General features: G+C 36.2%; 1 protein-coding gene across 2 annotated transcripts in view; it reads right to left on the reverse strand.

Moving 5' to 3' along the window:
• KIF1B (kinesin family member 1B) overlaps positions 1-23,036 on the reverse strand; it is a 185,890-nt gene that overhangs the window by 109,355 nt on the left and 53,499 nt on the right. The window contains exons 3-15 of one of the 2 annotated variants that reach the window (XM_020974134.2): positions 22,549-22,625; positions 20,177-20,356; positions 17,043-17,108; positions 13,816-13,994; positions 13,062-13,173; positions 11,867-11,944; positions 10,579-10,644; positions 9,652-9,669; positions 8,369-8,444; positions 7,769-7,847; positions 7,006-7,148; positions 6,257-6,298; positions 2,947-3,158 (exon numbers count right to left, since the gene is read on the reverse strand). In XM_020974134.2, the coding sequence (XP_020829793.1) occupies positions 2,947-3,158; positions 6,257-6,298; positions 7,006-7,148; positions 7,769-7,847; positions 8,369-8,444; positions 9,652-9,669; positions 10,579-10,644; positions 11,867-11,944; positions 13,062-13,173; positions 13,816-13,994; positions 17,043-17,108; positions 20,177-20,356; positions 22,549-22,625 (1,328 nt within the window). The remainder of the gene's footprint in view (positions 1-2,946; positions 3,159-6,256; positions 6,299-7,005; positions 7,149-7,768; positions 7,848-8,368; positions 8,445-9,651; positions 9,670-10,578; positions 10,645-11,866; positions 11,945-13,061; positions 13,174-13,815; positions 13,995-17,042; positions 17,109-20,176; positions 20,357-22,548; positions 22,626-23,036) is intronic. The other variant, XM_020974125.2, reaches the window with a different exon arrangement.

The raw sequence follows: 23,036 nt of genomic DNA on the forward strand, positions 1-23,036 counted from the left end.
CAAAATCCTTTTCTCTCACGAATAAAACTGGAGAAAATGGAAAACTTTTTAGCTGCAGGTGAACTGAAAACAGAGTAATGACTCAATAATTAAAAGTTATTCAGATTACTCTGAGAGGAGGATGAAGGATTTCCTCTTCTAATAAAGAAAATTCATTTATTGTAAAATATCCCAGAATAGCCAAGCCATTGTCATTAATTTATTCCCTTGGCATTTGTCACCATATTCTATTATAAGAAACACATTCCTAATCTCCAAAGATTTGATGTGGTGGAAAGTACATAACAATCAGACTTTCCCTCCTCTTTTTTCCCTTTCCAAGAGAACTAAATGTTTCTTTAAAACTTGCTGGGAACTTTCTTCAAGGAATTAGAGATCTACCTCTAAAGTAATTTGGTGGGTGGGCTCTGATACCTAAGCTTTACAGATAGATTACTTTCATTTGTTTCATGTGACAGTATTTTAAGACATGGACCAAAGTAAGCAGCAAGCTTCAGATGAACATTAAAGCTTTATCATCAATATCTAACATTTAAAATTTCCACAAGGAGACAGTGTTCAATAATAAATCCTATAATAGAACTTTAGTGCTAAAACAGTATTATGAGATCAGATAGTCCAACCCCTTTCATCTTACAGATAAGGAAACTAGGTTGTTCAGGAAGGATAAGCGACTGGCATGACACCACATAACCATTGTCAGAGGTGGGATCTGAACACACCAACTTTGAGATCTTTCCCAATAATTGAATATCAAGAATTCTGAAGGTTTAATTTGATCAAATCTATTACTGAACTGAAAATCAGATTAGGTTTCATGTCTTGAAAACAACCCCAAAATTTCCCTTTCTTGCTAGCAACACAACTTCTCTCAGTAACTTTATGACTGGAGCACATCATGATAAATGAATTTTAGTAAGGGAAAATGCTTGTCCTCTAACAAATTCACAAGAATCCATTTTTGTAACTTTGCTGTTCAATAGCAGAAAACTGTTTTAGTTAATCTTGCTTTACAAGTGCCCTTCTCTTCTTTTTCTTTGCTGTGTTTTAAAAAATTAATCTTAAAATTAATTGAATTAACTAATTTTAAAGAATTAATTTTCTCGAGGCAGCTAGGTGGCGCAGTGGACAGAGCACCGGCTCTGAAGTCAGGAGGACCTGAGTTCAAATATGACCTCAGACCAAACACTTGACACTTACTAGCTGTGTGACCCTGGGCAAGTCACTTAACCCCAATTGCCTAAAAATTTTTTATAAAAAAAAAAAGAATTAATTCTCTTTTTTCAGAAGTTGCTGCTCATTGTAGGGTAAAGAATATGCAAAATAAAAAGGGGGCTGGAGAAGGAAAATAAGAGGGAACAAGGATAGAAATAGTATAGAGAAGAATTAAAATTCTATCAAGCAAGGATTTCTTTTTTTGTTTGTTAAATATAAATTTTAAAAAGCAACTACCTCCATTCTGGAGACATTATCTTTTTTTCCCTCCAGATCTTGGCCACACACATAAGTGTTCAAAGTATTTGACGTGCTCAGTTCTCAGGCCTAATTTGCTTTTAGTTGTGAAGAAGCATAGCACTTTGAATCATCAAGTAATGAAAAGTGCATTTCCCAGCTGTGCCTTAATGAGAAGCAGTGATTCTAAATGCTGACTGCAAGAGAAGAACTGTCTCCATTAGCTTTCAACATGAAATAAAACCACCCGCTGCCGTGAAGTACTATCTGTCTATTTCTCTATCCCTCCCTGGCATTAAATCTTCTGCTTTATAGAATTTATTCCGGAGGTGAGTATCACAGGATTTCAGAGACTGCCCTGGGCAGATCCATGGAAACAACATTATTCAATGGAATGAGGATAAGAAGTGCAGCAGATCAGCTGAACTACCCTCTGTCTCTTGAACACAGTCAACAAGGCCTGGCTCACACTTTCTTCCTGGGGTTGTGAAGGGGAAAGAAGAGGACAGAAGCAAAGCCTTTTCCCTACAGTAGCACTGAATCTGTTTTGCAGATCAGTGCATGGGTGGGTGGGTAGATGGACAAGTACACAGTTCAGTGTGGAGGCAGTGGGGCCTCATTTTCTGTCCCCATGTCTATCTCAAAGGGTAAGGTAGAAGCATGTGTGAACAGGATTTGTAGCTCTCTTGCTTTTTGTATTATTGAATATTAGAGAGCAAAGTGCTATAATCAGCACAGGATGAAAAATAAGGCAAGATGCAAGAGACAGGCATTCCTCTCATTAGTTAATTTGCTGACATGCTATTCAGCATCAGAAGACATGGTTTTAGCTCCTGAATGTCAAGAGTAACTAGTAGGCAAAAAGGGCATCTATGATATTAGAATTTTCCAAGGGATATTATCTCACATCTATTGGAACGAGTCTGATGACGTGACTACCAAAAGGCTGAGGTGCACAAATTCATAAACACTTAGTCATACATGTGTTTACTGACTCTCCCTAAATGTGATTCTACAGAGAGCCTGCAGCTGCATCTCCCAAACCCAATCTTCCAAATTCTAGCACTTCCTTGTGAACCCCATAGTATTTCACCAGGAAGGACATGACCTCACTTACTGCCAGGAATGAGCCTGGGCTAGTCATGTATCCTCTCTGGGCCTCCATTTCCACACATATAAAACGAAAATTTGAACCTAAATGCCCTCCATGGTCTGAATCTCTAATCTTGTGACCCTAAATGATAAGATAGCTTTTAGATAACTCCAGGGTCAGAAACTCCCTCCTATAATGTACTCTGGCAACTTATCTATAACTTAAAGCTATAGAGAGCTGACAGGTACACTGAGATAGCAAGTGAACTGTCCAAAGTCACAAAGCCAGCATTGTCAGCATCAGGCTTTGAACACTGGTTTTCCTAACTCCAAGGCCAAACCTCTATTCACTAGGCCATGCTGCCTTTCAGGACCTACTATTCAGTTTAAATTGCCACCTACCTTAAGACGTTCAATGGCCTCTTCTCCTCCAGGAGTAGACATGATCCTCTCCTGAATACTGGTCACAGAAGTTAAGCCCACCTGACTATTTAGTGAGCAGGAAGATGGAGATGTTGTAAGGGACCCCATGGATGCTGTGGAAAAATTGCCAGGGCGTTGATTCTCAGAGGCTAGCAAGTACCTATGCTTATTGTTCTGAAAATCTTTCAGATCTGAGAGACAGATAGAAAGAAGGGAAGGCAGAGAAATAGGAAAAGGAGACAAAAGAGGAAAAGGAGCAGAGGAAAAGGAAAAAAAGGAAGGAACACCAGTGTAAGAAAGGAGAGCATTAAAGCGCCAACACGAAGACAAGTTTAATGATTTTAGATGGCAGTTCTGAAACAGTTCTGTCTTGAACACCAATATTCTGGAGTTAAGAACTATAATTTGGTTTAAGATCTTAGTCTTCCAAATATGTTAACACTTCCTAGTAAAGCTCATTAAGTGATATGGCCAATATTGGGATAAAGATATCATTTTGGCCCACAGTATTTTATGAAATCCAAGAAAGTCTAGTAATGTTTTAATTTTCAAATACAACAAAAATCTCAGACTAAAATCTCAATAATATTTTTTGGAACCTTCTTTCAAGAGACAGTTTCCTGCCCAGACAGATAGGGTTCACAGTATCCTATAGAACTAAAAAGGAAAAATTTTATTCATGCTTAGAATTCCTTTTGGATATCTGGTCAATGCTTGAAGGAAGATGAGTTCAGTCTGTTTGTTCTATATTAATATGTATATCATCAATTCCCCTCAATGGAAAAAAAAAAGTATGAATTTTTTAAAAGGTTCAAGAAACAAACCAGTGAAAAATCTATAGCTTTAGAATGAAATCAAGTATTTTCATGCCAGGCCTTTCACCAGTGGAATCTCTTAGATGTGGTTTTATACAAAAAAGAGAAGCGTTTCCAAAAATGAGAGTTTTATAAACTCTAATAAAATGGTTAAGATGCTCAGTATTTTGGCTAATGTCTACAGCAGAGAGGAGCAATTAGCAAATCTAAAATTAAAGTTTAGTTTCCAATTTTGTAAGTGAGCAGAAATCAAAAAGGATAATTATTTCTTAGTTTACATGAGCTCTCTGCCCTCAGAGTATAAGCAAACACGGTGGTCCTAGTTCAAACTTTCATTTTACACTCAAGCTGTAGCTACTGGGTTGCTTTGCACTAGGGAGGCTTGATTCACTTGCATTAGTGATCTGCCATCATTTCTATTATCTCTGTGTCATCATTGCTATTATATTTAAATGTTCTCTAGACTAAAGTCTGACACACGAAGTCACAGAACAAGAGTACAGATTTCTGACATAGCTTGGGACTTTATAATTTAATGAGAATAACAGATAGTACATATTCCCCAAATAACTGGATGAATGTCTATTTTCAAGTGCTTGGTCAACAAGTACCTAGTGTGAAATGCAGGACTTAAGGATATAAATATTTTCATTTATTAAGTTTTACAATTAAATTTATTTTGTCTTTAATAATATACATACAAATAAAACTAGAGTTCATGAATCTGTTATTTGTTCTTCCTTCATGGAACATTAGCCAGCCAAGTTTCAGACATAAAAAGGACAGAGAAAATCCACAGGTGTGAGTTGATATGAACTCATATAAAAGTAAGAAGTAGGTCAGTGTTTATTCTGATAAAATATATGACTTGCCTAGAATTAAATAAAGTAACTGGACATGTTTCCTCAAAGGAACTAATTATGACAAGTGCTAAACAATAAACTTGGGCTTTATTTCTGCTCACCCACTCCTGGAAGTCTATTTACTCTAAACTCATCTCTGAGGCCCCCCCAAAAAGAGGTTGCTTCAAGTCAGTTTGAAAACCGCCATCTACAAATACAGGAAACAAGAACACAAGCCAAGAGGCTATTTAAAAGGGCAGCGGGGGAGAAAAAGAGCAACTGAGCAGTCGGGTAGGTGGAAAAGAACATAAGGAATTTGATTTGAAAAGTCCAATGGACGCATACACGCCCAAAATCAAATTACAGGAGTAGACCAAAATGATATAGTTGCAACTGACTAGGGTTTACAATCATGTGTTGTTATATAATCAAAACTGAATCATGCATTGCTTTCCAGAAATGCTACTGCTGCCAAGGAAAGAGTTAGACAAAAAGCACCTTAAGCACAGAAGTGAGGACCAGATCAAGTCGTGACCACACTGGTGTCATTCAGTTAGGAAATCTCAGACAGAGATGTTCTACCCAAAAGTAAAATACTCATTTTCTAGTGAGAGTATTATGTGAAGTCAGCATTTAACCACATCACAGCAATCAACTCAACACTGGGGCCTTAATACAAGTGACCAAGCATTACTGTCCCTTTAGTCTGCTTCAGTTTCTTAAAATAAACAAACAAAATAACAGTAATCCTCTATGCTAAGACACTATTCAGAATGGTAGGAATGAATGAAGCCTACTGAATACAGAGAGAAGAGCAAAGGATGATGCTGTCTTAAAATGTTCCCTCTTCAAACTTTAAACTTATCTTCTAGACTTTACGACAGACTTGCCCCGGCTTTGTTTTGGTTTGTTTTCTTTCTCCAAACAGAGGAAATAGAAAGCTACTCTAAACATGGAGTAGAATGATCATGGATCATAGGTTTACAGAGAACTTATTGATCATCACATCCAACCCTCTCATTTTACAGAGAAGGAAAGGGAGAACCCAAAAGATTAAAGGACTTGCTCCAAGTCCCATAAGCAGGAAGAAGCCACAATGGGATGTAAAGGGAAGCCTTCTGACTCCCAATCTTTTCACTACATCATGCTGCTGTTAAAGGCACCACAGGGTGAAGTGGCCAAACAGCCATTGCAGACACAAAGGGCTTAATGATGCTTTAAAGCATGAATAGTCTTTAGACTTGAGGAACTGAATTTAGTCCTTTTAACCTTCAGAGCTGTGCAAGCTTAACAGGGTTTTCACATTAACTAACAAAGCCCTGAGATAAAATAAAAATAATCTCACATTATCTGGGATTTTATAACTACAAAATAACATGAGAGAAGAAACAAGCCCAGTGATAGTGTTAGGTCCTTCAACTTTGTACAAGCCACAAATTACACTTAACTGAACTTTACTTTGATACACTACTTTTTTTTAAAAGGAGGATAATTTCTAATTCTTCATTAAATGCTCTGTCTGGGATTTCCTTGTAAGGATTGCTGGCATGCAAAGCTAATTTTAAAGCTGACCCAGCACAGGGATACTAGCAAGTCAGGGCACTAGAAAGAACCAACACACATGATACACACATTTGACTCCACTTCCAGAGTAATCATCGACCAATGGATCAACTGAAGGTAAGCAGGAAGGAAAATGAGAAGTATAAAGTTTATGTTCAATGGTGACACAGATAGAGAATAGAATGGTATTTGGTTAGGATGAAAAATTTACACTACTTATAAAACCAATCACACAAATTTTATACACCTAAGAGGTAAATCTAATCAATGAGAGCAACTAAACATGAAGAGGACTTATAGAACCAAACTGGATTCAAATAATAATTTTAATTCATTAGTAAACAAAATAATCTTGAAATAACTTTGTGCCTAAAGAAACAAGAATTTACCAAAAAGGTAAGCAATAGACTCCAAACCTGAAGAATTCATTAACTTGCTTAGTAGGATCTTCAATAATGAGCCTAAGGTTAATCCTGGTACTATATAAGTTGAGTTTGCAAGGAGTACAATTTCTCAATATTTGAATTTTTTTCCTATAAACAAAATGAGTTTTTTCCAACCCAGTAATTTCACTGGAGACCTAAAATAGGATGAGTGACAGCTAATAAACATTGCACTGTGCATTCTCTGGAGTCAAACAATGTTGAGATCCACCAACCTTTTGTCTCAGACTATTTCACCCAGACCTCTTTCTTAGCAAAAACATCTCCCACCACCAAACCATTTTCTTTAATCAACGGATCTTTGATGCCCTTCAGAAACACCAGCCCTGAAAAGGCAGGGAGTGAACTCTACAAGGTAATTCTCAATGGACTTACTATCAATGATATCTCCCAGCCCTTGAGCGCGTAGGAGGTCTTTCAATCTTGTGACCTCCTCCTTCAGTTCACGAACAAGTTTGGCATTGGGATCTTCATTGATGACAGCATTGCATTTAATTTGTTTTGCACGATCTGCATATCTGTATTTCAAAATGAAAACTCATTTTATTTATCTGATCAGGTCAACAAACCCTCAAATTTCCAAAGGCATAATCCTATCATTTCAAAATAAAATGTTCTGCATATTCTAATATTTTACTAGTATTATTAAGGCCAGAAAGGTCCAAGTCAGTTTAAGCTGTTAAATTGTTCAAAACTGGAAAGATAATGCTCTGCTCATTATGGCAGGGGTTTTTTCTAATACCTATACATTCTTATCTGCATTTTCCTCCATTACTTGGTGTTTCTGACATGACATACAGCAAATGATAAACAGGGATAATTTTTTTTTTTGGTAAAGAAATGAACATCTCAAGATAATCATTTACCAATATCTAACAAATTTACATAATCAACATGAAAATCTTTACTCTGATTATGGATGAGTACAAAGTCATTGACTCTGAAGAAAACCAAATCCAGTAAATCCCTATTGTAATACTAACATCAGGGAGTAAGGAAGTGATCTATAGAATTTTCCTACATGAGGTGTGCCATGTCATATGTAAAAAGAAGACCAACAGGACAAAAATTTCTAGTTCTTCAGGGTAACTTATGAAAGAGCTACATTATCTTGCTTAACTCACTCAGATCAGTATACCTTAAAGTGCTCAGAGTTTCATCATAGTTGATATCTGCTGGGCTAAGGGCAGCAACCATTGCAGTGCGAGAGTTCCCACCTAGAAAGATGAACCATCAATTACCTAAAATCACACCGTTCGAGGAAGGTAAAGAGTTTTATTCAAAACGTCACTGTCCTAGTTTACTCCATAGGTAGTGCAGCCATGATGATCTAAAGGAGTAATAATGTGCTGAGTGTTTATTAAAGCATATTGCTTTTCATTTTCTTGTTTTTCCTGGGGTTTTTTTTCAACATGGCCAAAATAGAAATTCATTGTGTAGAACTCCATATGCATAAAGAGCATATGCCTTCCCAGGTGAAGTAGATGCCTGACAAAAGGGAGGGAGAGAATTTGGAACTCAAAATTTTAAAAAATGACTGTCACAGATAAATATGTGAAAAGTGGAGGGAAAGGAGTAATAATGTGCAAATCCAACAAATGTAATAAAGGTAAAGGTGAAAAGGGCTATAAAGCACTGAAGTCAGGTTCTCAAAATTACTGTCGGCCCACCAAATTACAAAGTGACTAATCTTTGCAGGGTGTGTATAATCCTAAAGCGGTGGTCACACGAGCCTTACCTAGATTCTCTCGAAGGAGCCAAGTCAGAACAGAATCTCTATATGGAATAAAATCTGTTTTTTTCTTCTTTTTACTCTATTAAAAAAAAAGAATCATACTTACAAAGCCATTGAAAAGTAAAAGACTTCTAAAAAATGCAACCAATTCCGAAATTCTCAGCAAGTTAAATGCTTATCTTTTCCCCATGTCTAATCAGACACCTATCACAGAACTAATGGCTAGAACATACCAAATGGAAAGTTAGCACTGAACAGGAACAGACAATAAGCTCTGAAAAGCTGTCTTCACAAAATAGGCACAATGCAGTGCCTTGCAAAGATGAGGTTCTCAATAAGTATTTATTAATAAAACCAACTGCCAAATGAAGCTTTAAAAAGTCCCTTTCTAAAGGGAAGAGAACCATCTTCCCAACAACTAGAGAACTCTACAATCCACTTCACGCAGAAACTGTAAGAATAATAATAATCTGAAGTAGATTTAATAACCCAATAATTCAATAATATTCATTTAAGCATGAAAAATCTGAAGTAGAGTTTTTTTTCCCCTTAATAGGAATTTGAAAAAATGTTCACACAAAAGTAAAAACACAGCAGCAAACAGGTTTTTCTACGTTTTGGTGAAGTTTTTCAAGTCTCTGCACAAAGATGGCTATAGCTCATATGAAGTTAGTTTTTAGAAGTAGGGAGAATACAAATAAACCTATATAATCAAGATGTAAAGGTGTAATTCTATATAAATGCTGTCCATATCCTGAATCTTTTTGTAATCAACAAAAAACTATTAAGGGGCGCTTATTTTTTTAATCTGCTATATTTGTGTAAAAAAGTATAGTTGAAGGTCTATCATCTATAGTTACAGTTTAAAATATCATCAAAATTATTTGTGGTTGACTCTGCCAAAAGGTATTATTATTAAAAGTACAAAACTCATCTAAATGTTACCTAGCTCCTCTGAATTAGAAGTACAACTCTAGGGCCATATCATTAGAAAGCAAAAACTTCCTTATACATTTCTCTGCTATCTTTAATTTTTAATTTCTCACTCTAGCTCTAGCCCAACGACTATTAAGTATGGTATAGTAGTAGAGATTTTAGTGTTTCGTCTTACTATTTCTGGCCACCCCTAATGGTGATCCTGATTATGAGCATAAGAAAACAACTAACCAAAACATTTGTGAAGGTTACAGCCCTAACTCATGCCTTCCTACACCCTGGCTGACCATCTGGAATCACAGCAGTTGATTTAACAGCTCTCTGTTCATCCCTGCCAAGCCCCACCATACCTTGCTGGTGCAGTTATCCTAAAATCGGAAGCATTCAAAGAAGAGAAAAAGAACAGAGTAAGCTTCTGACTATAATAAGAAACAATTTAATTGTAAAACCTGGAGAGAATTTACAGTGAATATTGTCTTTCTGTAGACAAATAAGTAAAATTCTCTTTGAGACTCAAAAGCAATAGTCAAAGAGGTCAAGGCATACAGAGTTGGACACTTTCTTAGTTTTTCATTCTAAATGCTGCATACACATATAAGAAAATTACTATAGATACACTGTTCTGCTGTCATGGCACCGGATGGAGAAGGGAGAATACATGGCCCTCAAAATTGCCAGTATTCCCAAAGAGCCTTTAGGCCAACCAGTTCCAAAAACCTCAACAGACAATCGAAGAAGACACTGGATAGCAGACATGCCATCTTTAATGTGGTGCAGAGGAAAGAGCCCTAGCTCAAGACAAAGGACCAGGGCTCAAAACATACTTCTCCTGTTTGCTACTCATGTGACTCTGGAGTAGTCACTTTATCTCCATGGCACTCAGTTTCTGCACATGGAAAATTAGCTAGTTGATCCAGATGGCCTCATGAGGTCCATTGCACCACTGGCTCTACATTTTTCCACCCAAGGTGTGAAAGGGAAATCAAAGTCAAACTAGTCAAAGAAGTTCTGTCTTAGACTTTGCTTGTCCGGTTTCTTTCACACTTCGTAATCCTCTTCTAAATCTTTTTCCTAAATCTTATTATTAGATTGATATCTGGGTGTTGCTTAGGGAGTATGTAATCTAAAAACCTGTAAGGAATTGTTAAGTCTTATGTTACCTAGAGAACAAACACCTAAAATTGATGAAATAATTAAATAACACTATGATATTACTAGTATGTATGTTAGCAGATTAGACAAATTCTTCCCTTAGAACAGAGTACTGAAAAACTTACCACTTCTGCCAAGGCTGAAATGACTTTGCCCAGGGTTGTAAGAGATTTATTGATATTTGCTCCTTCCTAGAAAAAATAAACAACAAACCAGAAGAAGTTACAATGAGGAACTTCAGATATTCCAATGTGCCATTCTCAGTACTAGATTACAATACATTAAAGAAATTTCTTTTAACATAGTACCACTGATTCTACCAAAAGCTATTTTTTTAAAGTGCAAAAAATAAAAATATAAATAAAACTAGTTCCTGTAAATAAAAGAAAAATAGAATAATGAACAATTTCTTCAAAAGACAAGTGGAGGGATCATTAAAAGAGGTGATGGGGGCCCACAGAAGTGAAATGACTTCTTCAGTCATGTAGGTACTAATTGTTGAATCATTTGCATTTAGGACCAGAAATTCAAGCGACATTTTGATTTTCTTAATTTTTCCTCCACTCCATTTGTTAACTTATCGGAATGGGCTCTAGGAATCAGTCTAGATTCAGAACAAGGCCACCTTCTAAAGACTTCAGGCCTACATTGGAGTCCCAAAGCATAACAAGCTTAAATGCAGGATGCTACACTTAGTTACCTCATCCAAGCTGATGTCCAACCATTCCCTTGTATTTACTCATCTGGGTACATGCTGTATCCCTCCATAGAATGTAAACTCATTTAGGTCACAGACTGGGTTTTTATGTTGGGGCCAAGAGGGTTTAGCCTTATCTCCAGCTTCCAAAAGAGTGTCTTGCATATACTAGGTAAATAAATGTTGAATGGAATTCCTTATTATTCATTTTCTTGGCTACCTAAACAAGTCTTCTCACATTTCCTCAAATTAGCTCTGCTCAGCTTAGAAATACCATAGCGCATAAAGCAGTAAGCCCACAGTGAGGAAGACCTAAGTGCAAATTCAGACTCAGAAACTATCTGTGTGACCCTGGGCAAGCCACTAGACCGATTTGCCTCAGTTTCCTCAATTGTAAAACGTACAATTGAGGAAACTGTAAAATGGAATAATAACACCACCTCTCTCCCTCCTCCCTTATCTCCTCTTCCATAGATTTGCTACTGCTGTGGCCTAAGAATGCCCTCCCACTTTTCTCCACCTATCCAAAGCCTTTCTATCCTTCCAGGTCCAGGCCAAATCCTACTTTCTCTCCATGAAATACTCTCCCAACTAGTCTAACACGTGGCTGCCACTATCTCTGCACTTTTATGACATGCTGTCTAGCGCACTCATTTTGGCACTACCTTTTAATGTTAACAAGAGTAATAAATGCTTGTTAAAGTAAACCTAATTACCTTTAAGCGAGTCCCCTTGGCACCAGTTGAGTCAGCTCTTTCACTCCCGGCCAGATCCACCAAACTGATCTTGCTGACCTGGTAAGGAAACACACATCATCACTGGCAACATATATAATCCATAGGAGATCTACAGAAAGCAACTGAAAGGGCAAGGGAATGGATGCAATTCCATAGGAAGAAACATTTAAAAGGGGAAATGATTCTATCTGTAAAGCTGAAAGTTGAGAGAGCAAATGATCAAGGTCTATACAATCATAAAAGTTGTGGATAAAATAGTGATTTATTCACAAGATTTCCAAATAGTTAAATTCTTGAACCTCAAAAAGGTCATTTTTTAGGAAATATTTGACTACATTGGGCATAGTAATTTTATAAATAGCACTGTAGAGTCTCTGAGTTGGAAGGAATCTCAGAGGTCCTATAATCCAAAGCACGGATTATAGGAATCTAAAATAAGACATCCCTGACAAGTGGTCAACAAGTTTCCAATTAAAGAATTCTTGCATCAAGAAATCCCTTTTTAAACAGTGCTAATTATTAGGAAATGTATTTTAAATTGAGCTGAACACTTCCTCTCTCCACCTTAATATGATTGTTTTGAGGCCTATCTTATTATAAAAATATGTAGTCTTTCTTTTGTGTGATAATTCTTCAAATATCTGAAGATGGCTAAAGTCTCCCTTATCCAGGCTAACCCAACACTGTCCTCAAATTCTCTGGGGCTGTTTTCTCATCTACAAAAGGAGGGAGTGGGAGTCAATGGCTGTTAAGGGCTCTCTTTTAGCTAAAAATGTATGTTCCTGTCTTATACATAAATTTCATGGTGGCACTATCACACCTCAAATACAATAGGTCTGTGCCACCAAACAGTTAATGAGGCAATCATTAAGTAGTCAATGTCAAGCAAAAAGCCTGAAAAATTTCTGTTCAGAAGGATTGGTTCCACTTTCTGTCATATGGTAGCCTTCAAGACTTCAAGTTATGAATTCTTATTTCCTGACTTCTCTATCTCAAAACTAATGACCAAAGAATGACCTGAAAAGTCAAAGTAACCAAATGAAATACTTCAGGAAAAGTCGGAACAGCAACCTTTTCCCTTTCCATGGGACATATACAGCAAAAGGCGAGTCATTTTCCGTAGTTCTTGTCCTTGTCCCACCCCTCAAAACCCACTCACTACTGTTCTTCCTACCTTCTCTGTTGAGAGGTCAGTTTCAGAATCATGTTTCTTCTGAGTAAAAACAATGGTGAACACAGCATGGGAACGGCTACTAGTCTCATTCATGTTGGTAGCTGCCACTGTCCTAGATGAAAATATGAATATGTAGACTTAGCACTGGATAGAGTTCTTGAAAAGTAAGAAAAGACAGCAGAGTTCAAGCTACAGGCCAACAACTTAAAATACTTTAATCCACTGTGTATAGCTACTCATTCTCTGAACTCAAAGAATCATCTTTCACTCCCAAAGACAACTTAGCAGAGCCTTTTTATACAGTCTAGCTGCCACCTTATAAACCACTGAAATAAATAATTTTTATTGATTATAAAGTGTTCACTTATTCGAGAATTTATTCTCTCAGGCATATTAAGACAAGATGATGACTAATAATTTACTGTATACCACTTAGGTGCAAAATGCGTGCAAGAGAGCCACCTAATCAAAGAACTGATGTATTACCTGAGTGAGGGATTTCAATGTGAATGGTAAGGGGAAAGAAAGAGAATAAGCTTTTCTATAGCACCTGTTATGTGTCAGGTGATGTACTAAGCACTTTTGTTATCTCATGTGAAGGAAGGTAAACTAACATAACACAATAAATTCCTCTAGCAGACCAGGAGTTCATAAAATTTCACATTAAAAGCAAATTTCAGAGCCAAGAAGACATTTTTGGTTCCTCAACAGGGAGCAAAGGGGTTCACATTGTACCCCTACTTTTTGCCCATACCTGGCTTTGTTCCCAGCATCCATGAGGTCTGCAATATCTGTATAAGAAGTAACTGCCAGCTTAGATAAGTCTTCCACATAAGGTCCAAGAAGAGGATGCTCTCGGACTCTCAAATTACCCTTGTTTTTTGGATTCAGCAAATCCCGTACCCTCTCACAGTAAATCTCCATGTAACTCACCTATGAATAAATAAGAGAAATCAATAAGAGGATTTGTTTTGGGTTTTTTTTGGCTAGGCAATGGGGTTAAGTGACTTGCCCAGGGTCACACAGCTAGTGTTATGTGTCTGAGGCTGGATTTGAACTCAGGTCCTCCTGAATCCAGGGCCAGTGCTCTATCCACTGCACCACGTAGCTGCCCCTAAGAGGATTTGAAAGAGATTGCTGGAGCTGGAGAAGGTGGAAGATAATGGGATCTAAAACTAAAATTTAATTTAAAAAAATAAGAGTTTTACTGAATTCAGAAGAATACTATGCTCATACTAGGACTAGGTCTAAGACCTTTCGAAAAGCGAAGTATGAAAGGTTCCACTCCCTTTCTTTCTGGTGTGCCCCCCAAAAGGGAAGCAAGACTCCCTGCAGAGATGAGATGTGTGTTAACAGTGGCATTCAATGCCATGATGGCTAGTTGGAAGGAGAGGGAGAAGAGCAGCAACTAGCCTTCATGACATCCAATTACCACAGCTAACATCCACAGATGGGAAGATCACAACTTTGTGCTGTCAGCAACAAAGGCATTTTAAATGTCAACTTATGAGTAACTGGTAGACATGTTTGTCTGCAGGAGGACTGAGAAAGAACCCTCAACGCTGCCTCCATTTCTCTTTCTTCCACTTAGTTTCCTTCATCTGACCAGAATGGTTTTTAAAGTCATCACCAGATACTAATGAGAATATTCTAAACTGATGGCCTGGAAAGATATGCTTTTTGGTCCACAACAAAAAGTAACATGATAAATTCTCCTCTCTATATCAGTTTACTTCAGGAGCTAAAAGGACTCCAAATCAAACCAGTTAGCCCTTGGCCTTGCTGCCAAGGTACCAGGAAGGTTGAGTACCTTCTTCTGTAAAACTCTACTTTTTGCACATGTCAGCAGCCTAAAGGTCTGCTATTTCAGCTTTTAACCTTCAACCAGTATTAAATAACACACATGATAAAGCACTGTATAGTTCATTCAGAATCACACAGTGTGGTCACTGTGGTCCAATATAAAAGAAAACTACATATTGTTTCAATTTGTAAATTCAAATATTTTATCAATGTTATTTCTTTCTTTCTTAAACTAAATTAAAAAAAAATTTCTGTTCCACTCCTTCCTCGCCCCTGCCCCAACCATCGCACCCTATTCTAATCAGGGAAAGAAAAGGGAAACAAAGCCCTTACAACATACACCCAAAGTCAAGAAAACAAATTCACACATTGAGAATGTCTCAAAATATATGTCTTATTTTCCATACTTAGTCCATAAATTCTGTCCACAAATTCTATAGACAGAATTTATCCACTATTCCTGAGAATCAATTATGAAAAAAGCAATTTGCCATGGGTTGTTTCCCCCCCCAAAAAAAATAGCATTTTAGCCTTAGGACTAGATTTGGAATATTCAAAAGCTGACTTCTGATTGAAAATATTTGTAGAAAACCATGTCCCTCTTTCTAGATACATTATCACAAGGCTGTATTCTTTAAAATTTACAACTGTTAACACAACTCAAATAGGTAAAAGGAAAATGCCCAAGGTAGTTAAAGGGAGATCAATGACAGATTGGGCAAGGCTTACAGGCTCACCACAGTATAATAAACAAGAACAACATTCTTTTGAAAGAAAGGTGGTATGATATCTGAGAGTCAGACTAATCCTATTATACTGATTTTTGTGACTTCAGCAATCAAAATATAAAATAATGGTAATTAAACAACATTTTAATAAAAGCAAAGACAGGCATATTGTTTAAATGAAGATCAGTAGTAAGAGATTGGTGAACAAAAGGAACACCAACATTTCAAAATCAATATTATTTAGCCATAATTGCATCCTTCCTTCACTTTTTATTTCCTCTGTCAAGATGCTAGTAATAGGGAACCACATATTTTTAAAGGGACACATATTATCTCCCCCTACTATTAATTCATGATCACTCTGTATTTACCAAAAGGGAGAAATCATTATAACTAAAAAGATATTTGTGCCTCTGTCTGCCCCCAGGAGCAAAGAGCAGAGCCTCCACAAGGCTCCAATGATAGGTCAGTCAGAGAATAAAGGATGAGTCCCAGGAAAATGTCAAAATATGGTCTCATGCCTTAAACCAAGATTCTTGATAAAAAATTATGTACAACTAACGCAGCAGACCAACATGCTATACTGTCAGCTCAGAACCAAAACTAGGAGAGAAAATAAGCTTTAGTTTTGGAGTTGGAAGTATGAGACTTAAGATAAACTTTGTCCCCCACAAAAAAAATCTCCCAGAACCTGTTTCTCCTGGCTGCAGAAACATATATTAATGGAGTATTTAAAAACATGAAGGATGTAAAATTTACTTAACCATAACATTTCCAAGTGTCAGAGTTTTGTGAAATCTGTACCAGGGAAGACTAATAATCTTTACTTCTATGAAAGACCTTGTCTTCTTAACTTTGGCTGAAACAATCAGAATAAAAACACTTCTCAAGTTCTGAACAAGGCAATCTCTCTTGGCAATGTTCTAGACTAGAACATGGAGTTCTCAATTCCTATTATTTAATTCCATACTTGATCTAGAATCTAGTAAAGTAACTACCATTCACAGAATTTTAGAGCAGTAAGAAGTTTTACCTTAGTGATTATCTAAATCCCATCAATAGTCAAAGCTATCATTTTATGGATGATAAAAAAAAACACGGAAAAGCTAATTAACTTGTTTGAGGTCTTACAACAAATTAATATCAGAATCTATCTTGGAATCCCCAGTATATACCACAGAACATTTCATAAAAGATTGCTGAATTAAATATAACTGAATTAGGACTAGAATTTTAGTCTATTGACAACTACATTTCCATTATATCACATTATGTCTAATAAATAATAATAAACAAATTAGATATAATCATAGAGAATGTAAAACTGTCCTAATTTAAACTCCTAAGGTAGGGGTCATTGTCATAAAAAGGGCAGGAAATGAATTTGATTCCAAATGCTCAGATATGCAGCTACTGCTGACATTTCTGCTTTCAGTCTAGTACTACTCACCTCCACAGAGTAAGACATTTCCTCATTACTGTTATCATTGATTTTCTCAAAGAGTTCCTCACATAACTACAGAAGCAGAAGAAGATAAAAGCCATGAGTCAAATATATCAACATTTAAAAAACACAATTATGACCTGTGTATCTTTTTTTTTTCTTCCCGAGATGAATGATACTAACAGCACTCTTTGAACAACACTCTATCTTTAGAGAAAACGAAGAAGAAAGTCTTGGAACAGATTATCTTCATTTCTCCCATGTAGTCTTGTTTCCCCCATAGGCTGCACCTTACCACTATTGTAAGGTGCAGAAAGAGCTTGTTGGAAGATAGACTATAAAGGGATTCCACTCAATATGTTTGATAACAATCAGTCACATTAGGTGACTGACAATAAATAAATGGAATTGTAGGAAAATAAAACAAAAACTTTAGAAGAGATTGAAAATTGACCATTCATTCCCACTACCTGTAAAACCAATGGTCTTTTTTGTCATTGTTAAAATAATCCTAAAATTCTAATGGTCTCCCATTCGCCGTGCCACTAAAATCAAATCAATATTAAATTAGTCTTACACATGTTAACAATCGCTAATAAGTATAAGTAGGGTTTAATGGGTACCCTACAAGATGACAGGTTTTATTTAATATGAAAGCAATATGTACCAACTATCAGGAAAAAAAGATAAAATAAGGTTACAAAGAAACTACAATAATAAATAATTTAAAAGACAAAAAAGAATATCTGTATGATGAAAATTTTAAATGGGATTACCATTTGTAATCTAATTTGCCATTCCCAGAAACTATTAATGAGACTACTTTTGAATATAAGTAATAACAGTAATTATATAAACTGAGAAGTTATAAAAATTGATATTCTTTTTAAACACCACAGCCATTTCTTGACATGCCTCCCCCTCTAATAAGTCCTCCTTTGAAAGAAAGAAAAGTAGAGAAAATGGAAATTTTTCAAAACTTTTTTCACTAATTTTGCTCATCTAAATTCATGGAGGAAAAAATCAAGACAAATAAGTACTAATGTTATTTATTCAGAATTTTCACGGTGGTGAAAGGAATAATTTGTCTGCAGGTCTCACCTAACAAAATCTCCCCAAATATAAATATGCTTTGTTTACATCAAAATTGGAAATCATAGATAAATGTTGCACTGGGGAAAGCAGCTACTTGTCTGCCTTACTCTCTGAAATCAAAGCAAGTGTCTCAGCCTTAAAATAAGAAATACCTTAAAAATCATCTAGCATATCTTCATTAAGAGTGAAACCCAGCAAGTTTTCAAAAATGCAAAGACGTTCTCTCTCTGAAACTCTGCCGCTCTTGCAACCCCACCCTCTGCTCCCATTCCTGATAACTTAAGGCCAAGGGAAGAGAACAATTCCTGAAATGAACATTAACAAAAACTTATATAGTGGTAGGTTAATTAACATTCTTTCACTTCAGGGATCTCCAATTCATCTCAAAGATGAACTAATTTCCCAAATGATTTCTATGGCTAGTACTTCCAAACAGTTTTTTCATTGGTTTTACAACGATGTCAGGGTCAAAAACATCAACTGAAGAAAAGAAACATTCTGTCTCCATCAAGGACTTGTTCTTTAAGACATATTCCTACTGTGTCTGAGAATTAAGCATTAAAAAAAAAAGGAAACTAGAGGCTATTCCTTTTTCCTTCTCCTAAACTTTCTTGAAAGTATAAATATGGCATTAACTGTGCTATTATTATTCTTCATTATGAATTAAAGATGAACAAGTATGATTTAGGTTTTGCAACATCATCTTTTTTTAAATACAAGGGAAATATTCAAATCAAAAATCACTTGAAATTTTCTGATATCACAATGTAACATGTTCTGGGTCACAAAGTGTTAATTGTTTTAGTAGTACAACAATTTTCTCCTTTTAGAAATTTCTAGAAAATGTCAAGTGATTACAATACGATAGCAATGACAGTACCTTTATGATATTTATAAATCCACCATGATGTATTTTCAAGGAAGCAGTTGCTCTTCCTCATAAAACATAACAAAATACATTTCATCAGATCCATCCTGCATAGAGTAAGACCTCTATCTACTAACTCTTGTTAAGACAGCAGCTGCCCCCTCAGTATATTCCAATATTACTCCTAGTCGTTGCTTTAAGATAGGCAGACACCTGGTAGAGCACAAAGACCACTAACACTAAAAACCAGGAGATCTTGATTCTGTCTGTAACTCCATCAGCTGACTGACTAGCGGATTTTTGACAATCTTTGTTTTTCAATTTCTTCATTTATAAAACGTCGCAAATACAGCACTGTAGTAAAAATCCAAAGGAGATTCTATGAAAAAAGCAACAGATGTGATTTTGCCCTCCTCTGGGTTTTCATAATACTTACATATGAGGTTCTCTCATGAATTGTATTTGGTATTATAGTTATTTGTGGATGGGTCTAATCTCCTAAGGCATAAGCTCCTTAAGTAGAAGAGGTGGGTATTTATTGGAGTGCTTTACATTTTAATACTTACTAAATTTGTCAAAAGCACTTCAAAAAAATTGACATCTCTGCACATGCACAAAACAGTCAAATATTATTAGGTCAGAATAAAACTACCAAATACAAATACCAAATACCAATGGCATAAAAAAATTAGGTCATTGACTGTGATGAATATGATGGGAGATATTTGTTGAATCTTCCCCTACTCCCCCCATCTTCTGATGACTAATAAACCATAATTTGTCTGCCATTTTCCAAAGTCTCATCTCTTATGGCCACAAATCTTCTTCACAATGTTCTCTACTAGTTTAGGATGATGGTCTTTCAACCTGATAAAATTTTCTTCTCCTCCATCCCCTCCCAATTACCTTCAATTCTAAATTCAAAATACCAACCATACAAAAGAACAAAGGAACTAATAAATACATTCTGGAGCAGACCTGTCTTTATTTCTACATGTAATTTACGCTAGCAGGGGAACAATAAGGAGAAAGATCATTTATTTGTTACTACAATGGAAAAGTTCTCTTTACAAGGTTGGTAATACATAACTAAAAATAACTAACAATATAATTAGTAATCCTAGAAAAAAAATAAAGTTATACTGCAAACCAATCTTCTCATGCGATTTGATTTTACCTGTGGGATGATGCCTGCCTGACTTTCTTCTTGTTTGCCCATCATTGTATAGGATTTTCCAGCACCTGTCTGTCCATAGGCAAAAATACAAACGTTGTAGCCTTCAAAGGCATGCAAGAGCATTTCTTTTCCAATGTCATTGTACACCCGGTTCTGAGATGCAAAACAGGGATCTTCAGGCTACAAAGATTAAAAAGATAAAAATAAAGGATGTTTTACCTTCATGCTTTCATAGGTGTGTAGGACAACTAGTTGGTGTTTGACTAACTGATTCTTGCACAACCCCTCCACCCCCAGTGAAGTAGTCACAGAAAGTAACTGAAAATAAGGAGAAAGTTTGTTTGGTTATCTCCTTACAAAAGGTGGATAAATTTCTCCTTGACTGAACTGGAAGCACCAATGTCACTGGTCAGAAAATAATTGCTCATACTTTGCTGGCCCTTAAAAAAACAATCCAACAGCTCAAGGGTATGGTCAGTTCTAGAGTGTGAGGCATAGTTGAGGGAGTGTAGATACACAATTTCTAGAAAGGGCAGAGACAAGGAGACACATTTACTCAAGATGAAGCTGGAAAAAGTTTCAAGAATCCTAAGCCCTCGCAACAGAAAACAGAATCAACCATGGTTTCAAGGGAGAACTGGCCCTGGCAATGAAGAGTCAATCTGCAGAGAGGTCTCCACAAGGAGAAAAAGAAAATTAAGGCCCTGCCTTCCCAGAGGTCTGATGTGCACTGACCACATGTGTACTCCCTATATATGCACCTCACTCTTAAGTCTGCACCGATCATTCCCACAGAATAGTGGGATGTATTTGCTCCTCTTATCCCCGGTTTCTGAGAGGGATGTTTTGTAGCTATTGTTCTTGCTACATCATTTTAGTAAATGCCTTTCCTGTGACTGAGGTCACTGACTGACTGTTGAGTGAAGCTCATCCTTGAAAACCCAAAAACTATAGTTTTAGCAGTGGGAACCCAAAGAGTACTTCATGGACTTCAAGGTAGTATCTGCTACATGGTTTTTTCCCCTTTCATTTCTATTACCAAGAAAAAGAATTAGATTAGGCACCCAACCAAAGCACTAATATGTCTAGTGACAAATCTCATGCAGCAACTTATGTCTAAGTTTCCTCATAAAATATAAGGTTTAGACTAAATAAACTGTTTCCTTCTACCACTAACATTTTTAAAAATAAACTGTGGCTTTTCGTAAATTCAGTTTAATGCGTGAACATTTCTGTGAAGCTATTCAATAGAATTAATTTCAATTTGCTAGAGCCCTAAACTCTGTCACTAATTCAAAGCATAAAAGTTCCAGAAAGTTTTAAATTGCTAGGAATAGGAAAGGAAAAATTAAAAATTAATCCCATTTACAAAGATGCTTCTTTGAACTTTACAACAAGAATATGTATTGGCTGGCATATGAGTACTCCTATTTAAGGAACTATCAGTGACAAATGTTTCCAAAACTCTTTCAGATAACTCACTCTGGCAAATGGGCTTTGTCAATCAAACCCAGAAAATGAAACTTCTTATTCACCACCATCACCATCACCACAAACAAATAAACCAAAAAACCTCTTAAATACGAGAGAACTTAGTGATGAAAAGCCAGCTCAAATTGGCTGAAGAACAATTCTTGGATGTCAGTAAGGTTTCATGTCCAATACAGTTGGAGTAGAATGTGCTTATGCTACTACCATGATTTTTTTCCCCTGATTTTACATTGGGAACCCACTTTTTTTTCCCAGTCTATAAAACTTTAAAAGATCTATGAGTTAACTAGCTAAATCTAAACTCATGTTCCTCAACTGAGTCTTTTTAAATGTAAGAACTTTAACAGTTCTACTAGAACAAAAATGTAACTTCATAGTTAGCTATGAATATATTCTTCACCTCCTTATTTTCCTTGACAAACATAACGAACTGTCGTTTAACATTCTGTTAATTAGCACTTCGACTTACCTGTGGCAACATCATGATGTTCTTTATACCCCAAGAACACTTAGCACAGTGCCCGGTATATATTTGCTAAAGGAATGAGGGTTCTGAGATACTGCAAGTAAGATCCTGAAATGTCTTAAAAGACTTCCATAAGTTAACTTATGGTTGATACCATTTTAATATACGATATATTTATTGTATTTCAAATCTTTGCAAGTTCGTGATCCAAATGCACCTACTAACAAAATCCTTGATATTAACTGCTTACAAATAAAAAACATGGAAAGTTAACTAGAATTATCCCCAAAGCAAGAAGGTAGTGTAGGATGAGGAGAAAAAAGGAAAAAGAAAGCAAAGGGTAAATCTAAGGAGATCTAACAACAGAGAAATTTCAAAGGCTTGTGCCAGGTTTGGGGGGCACGAGGCCACTCACCGAGGTGTGAGACCAGTAGGAGTAGTCAAAGCTGAAAGACTTTGGCGCTTCCTTTGGGTTCTTTGGGTTGACAATACCTAAAGGAGAAAAAAGTGGGGCTTAAAAAAAATCTTAAGTCATTTAGTCATTAAAACTCTTTGGTTAAACATATCCTCAGCATCAGACCAAAAAGACCATCATGTAATACTGTATGACATACAACGTAAAATTAGATCAGTACAACCATACCACTAAATTTTGATAGGGCATCTAGGTCAGGAAAAATAGACACATTTTTATGAAGTTGTTAGTGTATGGAATAACTTTTAAAAAATCTAAAAATATGTATATATTACAGCAGTTGGCCTCCTCGTAAAAGCCAGTAGCAGAAAGTTGGAAATGGGCCATGTTACTATTTCAAGAATGAAACTAAACTTCCTAGGGCTTGAAACTTTTAGGTCAGAAATTAATGGATTAAAATTTAAAAAAAAAAGAGTAAGGCTACCATC

This window comes from Phascolarctos cinereus, unplaced genomic scaffold, assembly GCF_003287225.1.
Source record: "Phascolarctos cinereus isolate Bilbo 61053 unplaced genomic scaffold, phaCin_HiC Scaffold_726;HRSCAF=1367, whole genome shotgun sequence".
NCBI lineage: Eukaryota > Metazoa > Chordata > Mammalia > Diprotodontia > Phascolarctidae > Phascolarctos > Phascolarctos cinereus.